Source organism: Chaetodon trifascialis, chromosome 19, assembly GCF_039877785.1.
Source record: "Chaetodon trifascialis isolate fChaTrf1 chromosome 19, fChaTrf1.hap1, whole genome shotgun sequence".
Classification (NCBI taxonomy): Eukaryota; Metazoa; Chordata; class Actinopteri; order Chaetodontiformes; family Chaetodontidae; genus Chaetodon; species Chaetodon trifascialis.
In genome coordinates this window covers 5,008,431-5,021,503 of record NC_092074.1, presented here as the reverse complement: position 1 = coordinate 5,021,503, position 13,073 = coordinate 5,008,431, and the positions used below count along the sequence as shown (strand labels likewise).

At 40.1% G+C, this 13,073-nt stretch overlaps 1 protein-coding gene across 4 annotated transcripts in view; it reads left to right on the top strand.

The window, feature by feature from the left end:
* The window catches only part of cnih3 (cornichon family AMPA receptor auxiliary protein 3), an 84,272-nt gene that overhangs the window by 54,276 nt on the left and 16,923 nt on the right, over positions 1 to 13,073 (top strand). For all 4 annotated transcript variants that reach the window (XM_070987985.1, XM_070987983.1, XM_070987982.1 and 1 more), the window contains exon 4: positions 11,397 to 11,509. In XM_070987985.1, the coding sequence (XP_070844086.1) occupies positions 11,397 to 11,509 (113 nt within the window). The remainder of the gene's footprint in view (positions 1 to 11,396; positions 11,510 to 13,073) is intronic.

The window sequence follows — 13,073 nt, the reverse complement described above, 5'->3', positions numbered from 1 at the left end:
GCAGCATGTCCTCATGAGCTGTCATTAATGGATTAGTTTATTGATGAATTATTTTCAGGATTCCTGGAGATAGTTATACCTGGCTGAGGTAAGTACATGTCTGGGATTTTTGTGTGCCTTCATGGAAACAAATCTCACTGGTTTGAAGTTTTGAAACAATTAGTTGATTAACTGATTAGCTGCTTGATGGAAAAGTAATCACTATTTCACTCCTGCATGGGACTTTCTGTAAAGTTTGCAACACATTCCTTAGCGTTGTATTTTTCTGCCAGAAACTGTCATAATTTGCCAATTATTCAGCCACAGTTATACGCTACACATTTAGATCCTGGTTATTTTACCTATTTGTTCTAACAGCGTAAAAGATTTCATTGCGAGTTATAACTCATGGATTTTGTTTGCTACCATTGACCGGCTAACCAACCCCCTAGTTCCAATATCCCAGAAAATAGTTTCTGCCAGCACATGCAGTGAGTTTTCAATTTTTTTAATGACAAAGCTCAAGGTATCAGATACACAATCAACTCCACAATAGCAAAAAAGAATCATAACAGTCTTCGGAAGTTACTTGGCAGCTATGACACAATTCAATCCCATTAACAACAAAGAACTAGAAGAAATTTTTTCCAATCTCATTTCATCCACGTGTTGCCTTGATGTTTTACCTACTAGCTTCCTTTAAAACAGCTTAATGAAAGAACTGATAGGCATGGTTAACAACCAATGTGGCATTTTCCAAAGGCTTTGAAAACTGCAGTCATTAAGCCTCTTCTAAAGAAGAACAGCCTTGATGCCCCTGGACTAAACAACTAGCAGCCAAGTTGCATACCAATAACTTGTGGGGCATAACGTTCAATGAGGATTTTGGCCACATCATAACACTGAGACTGCACATATAAAGGTGTTAAATGACATCCACCTCAACAAAGTCTCTTTTAATACAGTGTCTTAGTGCCCATTTTGATACTGTGGACTATACAATTCTATAGTAAAGATTACAATAATTAGAATTAGAAGAAGTGGGACTCTCTGGGACTGTCCTTAAGTCATTTCCATGATTGAAAGTACTTTGTCTCCGTTGGTAACAGTGTGTCTGAGCCGATGGCTGTGACCTGTGGAGTTTCACAAGGGTCCATCTTCGGACCTCTCTTGTTTCATATTGATATGCTTTCTCTAGGCCAAAATATACAAAATAATAAAGTAGCCTACCACAATTATGAAGATGACACACATCTATATTTCACTTAAACCAGATGACAGTGAATCTGGTGGATCAGCAAATTAATGACAAATTTTTCTCCATAAAAATAGAGATAACACAGAATGTCTGCTCTCACTGTAACGCCCTGTCTCTCATAGCAAGGAGTCAAGTCAGAAAGCTTGGTGTTATCTTGGACACAGATTTAAATTTCCATCGTCACATCAAATTGGTCAGTTTGTCTGCTTACTGCCATCCAAAAAATTTGCAAGACTCAGAGGAGTAATGTCCAAGCAAGACCTAGAAAAGCTTACCCTTCCCCTTATTTTCAGGATTGGATTACTGTAATGGTCTGGTCACAGGGCTTTCAAAAAAAGCTCTTCAGCAACTTCAACTGATACAGAAGGCTGCTACCAGAGTCCTGACAAAAACAAGGAAATATGACCATATTAGACCAGTTCTAAAATCCTTACGCTGCCTTCCAGTCACCCTGAGAAATGACTCAAAATGAAATATTCTCCCAGATGATATTAGACAAGCCCCAACTGACCACTTTCAAGTCAGAGCTAAAACCTTTCCTACTCTACCTAGTAGGTCTACTGGTTACAGTAAAAACTTCTCCACCTATCTTAGCTCCTTTTAGCTTTTCATTTTAATAGCTTTGCTTTTTTTTTTTTAAATAGTTTTTACTTCAAATTAATTGTGCATCTAAATATCCGCATTTCAAACAGTACTTGTTCTGTCATCTTTTATTTCCACTTGATTCAAACTACACTTACTTGCTTTTTAATTTTGTATCTCTTATACTTTTTCACTTTTTAAATATTAAATCTCACCTTCGCTGTAATATTATTACCCTGTAAGGCACATTGGAATGCCCTGGTGTATTAAATATGCTATACAAGTGAGGTTGCCTTGCCTTTCCTTACCTTACCTTAATAATCATCTAATTGTTTAAGTCAGGACACCAAACATTTGCTGGTTCTGACTACCCAATGATGATGACTTGCTGCTAAATATCTGGGAAATTTCATTGCCTTTGTCTGTCTGTTGGTCATATGAAATAAGCAATGTGAAGAACTCAGGATATGATTTTGTAAATCTTGAACATTTTTGCTGTTTTATATATGTTATTTAAGACACTGATAAAAAGGCTTTTAGATGATGGAAAAAATTATGGCCATCTTCCAGCCAATCAAAATGAAGAAATCCCACAAGCAGTGGTGAAACAGACATACAGGATGGTGTGTGCGGCATTCTCTCCTCAGCTCTGAATCTGACAGTTTTTATGTACAGTCAAAGATAAACACATTTAGATTTCTCACATATTCAACTTTTGATATAAAATCCACAGTCCCCTCCACAAGAATCGACAGGGACTATCTGTCCTAAAGCTTATGGAATTTACTAGAAATGCTGTAACTCTTCACTGTCCTATTGTTGCTTTCTGCATTTTGCCCTTTTCCATACCTTTTCCTTTTCTCTTTCTACTCTTCTCCCATAGTGTACATAATATACAATTCATACATAATTCGTGCAAAAATACTGGATTTTGCAGGGGGACTCAGCATACTAAGCACCAAATTTAACTTCTCATTTGTGTAGATGTGAATCTGTGTCACCTCTACTCTTCACTATAATGGTTCCTGTCACTCAGTGCTGCATACTGTCTATCAAATGTGAACTAACAGCGCAGTCTGAAACCCTTATGAAATGCAAGAAAACAAAAATGTGGCCTACATCTTGAGCTCCACATTTTTACTAATATTTCTTTAGATTCTTGGCAAGTTAGCACCACTGAATGTATGGCGAATAAGCTATTAACACTTAGTTTGAAGTGTACCCATTGAGTTGCTGACACTCAGTGCTCCCATACTGTGTATAAAATGTGAAATGCCAGAATGGTATGAAATTCTTGTGACACGTCAGAAGAAATAAAGCGCTGTTTTTACTCTAGATAGCTCTTCTAACTTTCTTAACTGTTAACTGATGCTGTGGACAAATTGAGACTAAGAAGACCAGTAGCCATGCAAAGATGCTTTTGAAGCTTAAAATGTACATTTTATTTTGGGACTGTTTGAAAGAGGTGAGATTCATTTCTATGGTAATTTCAGAGGTGATATACATGCAGTATATTCATACATTTCTGTACACATTCAGCTCTGCGATATCCACAGTGGTGTGAGATTGCCGTTCAGCATGGTTGCAGATGTAGGAAGTGCTCCAAAGTGCAGTGACACTGTGTATCATGAGATACTTGGAGTGACTGAGGTAAAATACAAATTCCAACATGAATGAAACGTTGTCAACGTTGCTGCTGGGTGGATCAGATGGGTGTAAGGGCAGCCCCTGGGCACCACAGCAAGAGAAACAGATCTTCAGTCCCAGCCAGGCACAGTCCCAGATGGGTCCCTCTGTCGAGACACACACACACACACACACACACACACACACACACACACACACACACACAATCTAAACAATCTGCGACTGAAGGAAGAAAATAGTTTGTTGCCCATTAGCATGGGAATTGAATGCATATGCTCCAATACATCCCAACACACACACGCACAATTATATTTACTGTAGAGTGAACATGTTCACTGAATGCAAAGCAGCAGGGTTGCCTGCAGTGTACAGTGAGCTTAGTAATTGTATATAATTTTCATGTTTGTATTCTTTCTCAGCAACAAATATGTCACACTAACTGAGCCGTAAATAAAAAAACTGAATGCTCAGGAGGATTGCAAGGTCAGGTTTAGACCTTAGTTTGGTTTCTGTGATGGTGGACTGACAAATACATCCACTGTGACAATAAACAATAAACACAGCCACTGTTTTTCCATCATTGAATGAAATCAAACAGTGCTAAAATGCAGCAAATTGCAGCACAGCTGTTCATACAAATTGGTTTGAATGCTCACAACACTTTGACTATAGTGCTGCTTTATGCTTATGCTCAAATTGTAAATAGCACAAAGAAGTTTGGTGTGTCCAGTTCCCTGGCTATACAGCTGACCTTGAATGGTGCACACAGCCTTCGGGTAATGGCATTTAAACCTGTCTGTGCATGGCACCGCACATCTGCAATCAAAGAAATGTAGCTTGCTAGCACAAGCCTTTCAAAGGTTCATGTACAGTATTGCCACAGCCCACACTTGTGCCAACAGTGTGAAGCTGCTTGTTGATTATTGTCTCTTGGTGCTGTATTCTTGATATTGCTTCATTCCCAATGTCCAGCAGAGCCGTTTTCAGATCTGCATCCAGTGAAGATGTGACTGAACTGCCTCACTCATGCTTTACATGCAGCTGTTTTCTCCGCTTGACCATCTGCCAGAGCAGCTTGTGTCAGGTGGAGCATCAAGTGATTTTACTTATATTGACAATTCATTTAAACTGGATATGTGAATGTCCTATCCATTGTTACTTTACATAATATTGCAAAACTAGTTTTTTTTTTTTTTTATGTATGTCACTTCTCAGATGAATTCAATGACACAGACACATGCTATTGTTTTCCTTCTTATCTAAAGACAGACAGACTGCATTAAAATGCTCTTATGAAATGTCTCCAGTGGACACAGCACTGAAACAGAGACATGACAGAGAGACGGCTCAAACAGAATTCCATGTGACGGCTTGCATAGGACATCTGGAGTAAGGCTACCTCATTTAGAAAAGAGAATTCTGTTGTTAACCAAGATTCACCGTAGTTATTAAAAAAGCACCAAACAATCAGCATTGTACAAAGTTGACAGGCTGGGCAGCATTCTGGTGTGCACACTGTATATTTATCTACTGTACAAACACCAGTTTTAACTCCTGTTGTAATGATGAGAGCGCATCAGTAATGGCGCATCTGTGGTTGTGGACAGTGCAGTTTCTCCAAGATAAAACTCCTCTTTGTGGGCATCTTAATCAACCAGCAAAAAGGATAAGAGCCCTCTGTCATGAGCCCTGCCAACACTATTTTTCATCCATTGTTTTTTTTTCATATCGTATCACTGATGCAGAGTCCCCATGTACGCAGGCATTTTTTAAAAACAGGGTGCGTCCTCTTTCGTTCGAGACAGAATCCTTTTCACACAGCCACTGCTTTTAACAAACATCTCTGTCCATATGAAAATGCAAAAACACAATTGAAGCACTAACAAGAGCATGCCAAACCACAAAGTGGTGATATAACCCCAACTCTAACATAGTGTTGGCCAATCAGACGCCTGAAAAAAGGCTATTACCAGCAGCCTACCTGCTAAATTAGCACACATAATTAGTTTGTTTCATTAATTCCTGCCACATTGTCTATGTTTTCCCAGCTCTCTCGTGAGCTTTGTGTTAAGGCTTTAACCTTGGAATGTTTTCTGGACTCCAATAATGCAAATGTGGTGGGCAGAATGAATGAAAAGAAAGTAAATTTATCATACAAAAATTAAACTGAGGAGCAGAAAGTGAAACAAACAACTGGAGGGGTCAAGGCTGAGCGAGACACTGGACATAGCTGGAAGGCACTGAAAAAGAGAAAACATCTAGTGGAAGATTAAAAAACCAAACATAATCCAACATAAGCACTATCTGAGGAATTCTGAAGACGTAGTCACAGCGATACTCAAAAACAAAACAAAAAACTATTACACCAGGAGAGACCAGGACAATCTGGCAACCACTGGAGGAGAAAGCCAGGCTGAATACTGTTAGTCTAATGAGTCTGATGCACAACAGGTGCGCAGGTGATTTGGCAGGTGAGAGCAGGAAGTGGAGAAAACCACACTCAGCCTCAGACAGACAGGGGAACAGACAGACAGACAAATAAGACGAAGGAAGGGGAAAAAGGAAAACACTGGGGACAGACAGGAGGGCAGATCCTAATAGATTCAAGTGTTGCCTGATCTGCCTGTTTGACTCTTTGCCTGATTTCTAGTGTTTAGACTCCTTTGCCTGCCCCTTGTTGCATTTGTTTCCCTGATCTGACACCTTCGACCCTCGCCTGCCTTCCCAAAGCAAACTAGACTTTCTTAATACTTTGTCTGCTTCGGTGCTTCTGCTTTTTCGGTTCAAACTTGCCACTCATCCAGAGGTGTTACACCCTCACAGACTTCCCACCTGCCAACACCCATGTGCCAACAGTTTTTCAGTAACTTCTTTTCTGTGTAATTTCCCAAGTTACAGCAGGAGTGGGGAATTTTAAATGTTTAATTGGTTTGAGCCACTTGTTTTTCTTCAACTATTAATAGATGATGTGACATCCTGATGTACAAAACCATGCACATTACAGAAAAACATATCTTTCATGCTTTCCTTTTAAGCGTCTTAAGCGTTGTTATTTTCCATTCTGTTGCAAGGCCACTTAGGGACACAAGGGTGGTCTTTTTTCCCCTTTTCGTGTCCACATCAGATTGTTATATTGTTGTCAGTAAAGTTTTATGTACTCCTTGGTGTTGTGTGGTTGCTGGAGTGACGTATCATCCTTGTTCTTTCATCTGAGTGCTGTCAGCCAACATGCATTAGGGATTTGGATGGGGGGTGCAGAAAAGGGAGTATGTAAAGCTCAGTGTGACTATTTGTTTTTTAATGAGCTTTTTGTCTGTGTGGGGAGGGGAGACTGTATGGGTGTGTTCTCGTCCATGTACTGCATGCATGCTGCATGCTGGAGTGTGTATGTGTGTGTGCACAGCTTCCCTGCTGTATGTGTGAAAGCAAATGGATATATTTAGGTTTTGTCTTAGCAGCAGTTTTCTCGTCCCCTGCTGTTGAAGAGCTATTCAGTGAAAATGTGTTTTTCTGTTATTAGGAGGCATGTGGCCATCTGAATAATGCATCCTGAACACTGCCTCGTTATGGCAGCGTATACAGTAATGTTCAAGGCCAGGCGGTTCACGATGGCAGCGTAATGTGTCGCCTTGTACGCTGTTAAATATACATGAGTAGTGAAGTGGCTTTCTTTGTGAATAACATTAACTAAAACAGTGAAAAGCTTGTGCAGATTTCAGTGGACTAAGGCATTTGGGTTACTCAGATAGGTGTTCACACAGATTTGCATGGCATGCAATTTCAGGCACCCATGTAGAGTGGCAGGCCAGGCTTGTCCAGGTTGCGTGCCAACTCTTGAGATTATACATCTGTTTAGACTAAAGTGATAATCTGCATTACTGTCAGGTCTGAGGAAGTAGCTGGTGCATAGGTATGAAAAGGAAACCTACTTCAAAATTTTGAAATAAAAAGCTTTTGTTTCTAGTTATTGAGATAACTTTTGTTGCTTAATAAAAACTGATTAATGTCTCATTTAAATTGTCCTTTTTGGCGTATTGGCAGTGAATCAAGGTCAAACTGCAATGCTGACAATTAAGACCTAATAAAATTGTTTGGATCAGCATTTTCAAGTTTCCTGTTTACTGTACACATCCAGCAGACGTAAAGCTTCTGTCAATTTCAAGTCAGATATTAACTCTCCTTTTAGCTCTGTTTTGATCAACACCGCTGGGGAGAATGGCCCTGGATAAGAGTTTGTTCTTTGGCTGTTAAATGCTCCACTGTGTGCACAAGCTCGTTGCAAACTTTGTCTGTGTGTCGTGTTATGCTGAGCAGATCGCGTACAGTTGGTTTGTCAGAGCTTTCTCACTCCTGCTGCTGGAAAAGCAGAACAATGAGCTGAAATACACTAAAATTCTTTGTAGACCTGCGAGGAACTGCAGAGCTGGGTGGTAGCTCTGTCTCACAGGGTGACCCCATTCATATTAGTCATTTGGTCCATTATTAATACACAGATATTGATCAGTGTGGCTTTAAAATAAAGTGGTAGATCAGTAATAAAGGCAGCTTGTCATTATACTGTTACACAACACTGTAATTTGAAAGAAAGCAGGATTTGAGACATAACTGCACACATAGCCTCTCTTTGCCTTTGGCTTCTTCTGATGAAACTGAGCTTTTTGTAGATGGCACTTTTTTCTCTGTTATGTCTGCTGTATCTCCCTGATTCTTCAGATTGAGGCGCAAAGCCAATTTTGTCTTGAAATATAGTTTTGTTCAATTTAGAAAGAGAACATTTTTATCAGAGCAGATGTCAGTGTTACATGTCCTTTTGGAGACAGAATTTGGAATCAGCTTTTCACACTTATATCTACTTCCTTTCATTGCTCATACAAATATGAAATTCATAAAGTGAATGCTGAATGTCAGCAATACAGTGCATCAATACAGTAATAAGAATTGGTAAATATCTCATACAGAGGTAAGTGTTTCTCAAAACTGTGGCATTTTGCATGATGAGCTGCAGACCTCTTCAGTCATCACGCTCTTTTCAGTGTGCTTCCTTACTATACAGGTTTTTGTTTTTTGGGGTTTTTTTTGGCTGACAAGCTCTTATTTATCTTGCATCTTCCTTTCTTCTTGCTTTCAACACTTCAAAAGCTTTTTCTTTTTCCTGAATTGCCTGTTTTTCTCTAAAAGCATCGTGATAATGACTTAAAATGTAGGTTTTACCTTTCTCCAAGGAAGGGAATTAAAGCAACATACAGCTTAAATATATGTGCTCACACAGAGAACATACATAAGCACATCAGCTGTGTTTTGCACCTTGTCATGAAGTGTGGTTTCATTTCTACTATTAGACTATTTGTATAAGTGAGTTAGTTCAGAACCAAACAACATTCATCATCTTACAATGGATTTTTTGCATGTATGTTAAGGTGATTCTTTTCATCAGAGTAGTAATAACGTGGGATTTAAAGGTACACTAATTCATATGTTCATACAGAAAATGGATCAGCTGACAAAGAATTATCACTACATTGTAGTTTGATGACCTTTTCACTGTCTTTCAGCTCATTGCTTTAATTTTATGGCCGGCAGTTTAACTGTTTAGGTTCAGTCTCACAGCTCTGATCAACCTTAATTCCAGCAGCCATAAACTGAGATAAATCTGCTGTACATGGCACCAACTAGCAAACAAAACTAGCTGGTAAACATAGCAATTTTAGAAGGTATAGATCAGCCAATGTTGTTTTCACAGCCTGTTTTTCCCACAGGAGCCAAAAAAATCTATTATTGCTGCATTATGTTTGACTATAATTTTTTGATATAGTCATACTGACACATTGAATTTCCCTCCTTTGCCAAGATTCTTTTGAGTCAGTCACTTTAAAGCCATCATGAAATGTTTATCTGTGCCAAGCTAACAGTAGGAAAAGCCCAGATGAGTGATCAGTCATTGACCTGATTCTTCTTAGCATTAGCTACCATCGTGTTTGCTAACAGTCATTGACCTGATTCTTCTTAGCATTGGCTACCTATGGTAGCTAATGTTAGCAAACTGTCCATAGGCTGTGGTGCGCAAACCCACACATGTATGGAATTCAGCAGTCTGGGTAGCTGTGTGACTTTTGTTTACATGAAGGTTGTATAAGAGCTCGACGTAATTTTCAGACAAGACCTTTTAAAAAATTAGACATACCTCTCAATTCATGTCACAGACTATGGGCAAGTGTAATGGTTGCACAGTTATTCGTCATTGTGTCATTTTGGATTTTAAAACAAAGTTCAAACCAGAGTCGTTGATGAAGGTAGAAGAACAAGAAGTTCCTGAGTTACAAGAACATGCTTTGGTTACATTCATTGCCTTCTGTGAATATGCAAACAGTCTCCACCTCTATCTCCACCCACCTCTCCACCACTTGCCTGCAGCTCGAGCACACCTGCTCAGCTTCGTCTCTGCAAGTCAAACACACAAACAGCGCTTTCTGGCAGAAAGCTCTGAAGGGAAACTTGCCATATGCACTTTGAATGATCATGCTAACATTACAGTATACTAGCAGCTTATGAGGATTCTTTGTGAACAACCCCAATGTCATGTGAACATTCTGTCAGAAATCATAGCCTAATGAATAAAACCATCTTCTAATTCATCAGCTTTGCTATCTGAAACTGTTTTCAGTAACGTTCGCTGTAACTTTCTTCGTCAACATCCCCGAGGCAAATGAAATGTCAGCATTTGACATGAATCATAATGTGTATCTTGTCAGGCTAACTTTGGCTAACATTATCTAGCACACTGTCGATTTCTTGGACACAGTCAATGAATAAAACAAAAAAAATAAGCCAACATGCGGGCTCGTACTTGCTCTGGATGGAACAGCATCAGGCTTCAGTATAAGCTCTGTGTCAAAATCCATCAGTTTTTGTGTGAAAATTTCAGAACAGTGCTCTGAAAAATGGTTGATTTTCAGATCCTTTGGTGATACAGGACAACTCATCATTTATCCTTTTTTGAAAATTTTGAAAATAGCAAAACTTAGCTTGCAATGTCAACATGTAGCAACAGCTGGCTTCTCCTCTGATAACCCTGGTTTCACTGCAGCCCCACCCTTCAAGTTGACGGGATCGGTTCCTTACATATACTGCATATGAAACACTGGCTCTCTGAATCTGTGTTTGTGAAATTGTCATTGATCCACTGTAGTTCCAAGGTGGAAATGCTCAGCTGTGGCATTAACAACTTATTTTTCCCATAATATGTCTTCTAACATATAAAAAACATCATATGGACATGTTAGCAGGGTTAAAACTTTTCATTGGAGGGGTCTTTAAGAGGGAGATGGGCTTGGCAGAGGATTGGTGATGAGGACACACACGCATCTTCACCCTTGCAGTTTGCCAGGAGGTTTTCTTGCTTCCTGCATTCGGAGGGCTGAGCCCTCGAGTTATTATGATAATGGTGGAGCACTGCCATCAGTGTGTGCTGCCTATTGTGGAGCTAAGCTCTCCATAATCTAGATGGGGGCATTTAGCCATTTGGAATGCTTGCAGATAGATAGATTTGCAGTGGCTAAATATAGGCTAGGCTAAGGATTTGAATGCTAATGATAATACTTGAGGTGTTTTCTTACACCTGTGGGCATTAAAATGATAATGTGGCATCTGCTAACCAACTACCCTGTAGTTAAGTTTAATATAGTGTTGGTTCATTCATGCAGGTCTAATATTAGAGTAAATGTCATTCAAGCAGTATTTACATTTAGTAGCATTAATCACCAGCAGCGCAGTAAAGGAGTAGAAGGAGAAAGAGACGTGCTCAAGTGTTGGTGTGTCACTCTCTGCTTACTGACATCAGAGTAGCTTCATCAGTGATTTAAGTGTGAATGATTGTTCTTCGCTCTAGTCCTCTTCTGTCTGACTCATCCACTTCTTCCTCCTCTCTTTGTAGTTGGTGCTACCAGAGTACTCCATCCATGGACTCTTCTGCATCATGTTCCTGTGTGCCCAGGAGTGGCTGACTGTGGGCCTCAACATTCCCCTGCTCTTCTACAACACGTGGAGGTAACTATCCAATCTCATATATATGTGTGTGTGTGTTTGTGCGTGTGTGTGCGCGTGCGTGTGTGTATTCCTGGACTTTCAGATTTATGACCTCGCTTCTTAAAAAGTATCCTGTTGGTTTGGGTTTTCACTAATGGGAAAACTAAGCTTAGGCTAGAAAACAAATAAACAGTAAACAGTAAACAGTACTGAAAAGCTGTACACGTCATAAAGCACGTACTTGCAGTTGTTGACAAGTGGTTGTGTGTTCCAGTATACCCAGGAATTATGTCCATATTGAGCTGCAACACTATTTACCTACCAATGCTAATTTCTGATGCCATTGCACAGGAAGTAGTGTGCATCTGTATACTGCAGCAGTGGTAGCAGTGTGGAGCAGGTGGCATGGAACGTAAGCTGAATCGTCCAATATTTAACATCTTTCCTACCATGCGGTTTCAAGTTTTTATTCCTCGTACACCGTTCCGCTGCCGTGCATCTCTTGTGAAAAAAATTTATATGAATCCACACATCCTAGTTTATGGATTTGCATTTATAGTTTAAATACTGAGAGTAGAACATTGTATGTTGGATTGCGTCAAAATAATCTAAAGTGTGTGTGTTCATGATGTGCAATGAAAGAACATCTCAACAGTTTGGCTCATTGAAGTGTTTCTAACAGATTTTTTTGGACAACAGTGCAGCTCAATGGCAGAGAGGAACAAGTTAGTTAAAAGCACGTATATCAGTGTTCTAGCACATCTCGAGCCTCTGAAAAGCAGCGTCTGAAAAATGGGTCACCAGTCAGTGATCTTCAGGCTTCTTTTGCTGCTCCTTCTTTGTCTTTTTCTGTCTTTGTTGCTGCTCTTCCTGCCGGTTAGACGTAGACTGCTGGCAGCCTGATTGGTTTAAGCTTGTGCTCAGCTGGTGGAAGTTACAGACTGAGAGAGAACGAGAGGAGAGCAGAGGAGGAGAGGAGATTAGAGGAGAGGAGAGAGGAGAGCCAAAGAGAAAAACATCTTGCTGTCTCATTAATTGGAGACTGTGCCAGATGCCCACTGGCTACACATGCTGCTTCCTGCACAGCTGAGAGATGAGAAGACAAGGAAAGGAAGAGAGAGATGGAGGAGGGTGGAGAATGAAGGACGAGGTAGCAGGAGGCAGGACGGTGAGGCGAGAGAAAAAGCAAGTGAGTGATAGGAGAGAGATCTAATATTGACAAGGTCATTCAGAGGAGAGGGAGGGAGGGAGACACTGAGAGTGAGCTGTTAAAACACACTTCATGGATACAGTACGTGATCACACCAACACATATGGATGTGTTTGTGTATTTGTGTGTGAGCGTATGTGGAGCTTCTTGTTCGTGAGTCCATGCAATGCTCTGCAGAGCTTACACCTGTTGCTGGGAGGGCTGCTTTAAAGCCAGATTGACAGCTTTGCTGGCAGCAAAAATCAGTTTGTCAATAGAAACTTGTAGTGAGGAATGTCTTGTAGCCAGGAGAAGCAGTGCGTTCTCATTAAGGCCTCTCTCAGAAGGTTAGGTCATGATGGCTTTTGGAGTTATGTGGTGCCCTGAGGCTTTCTC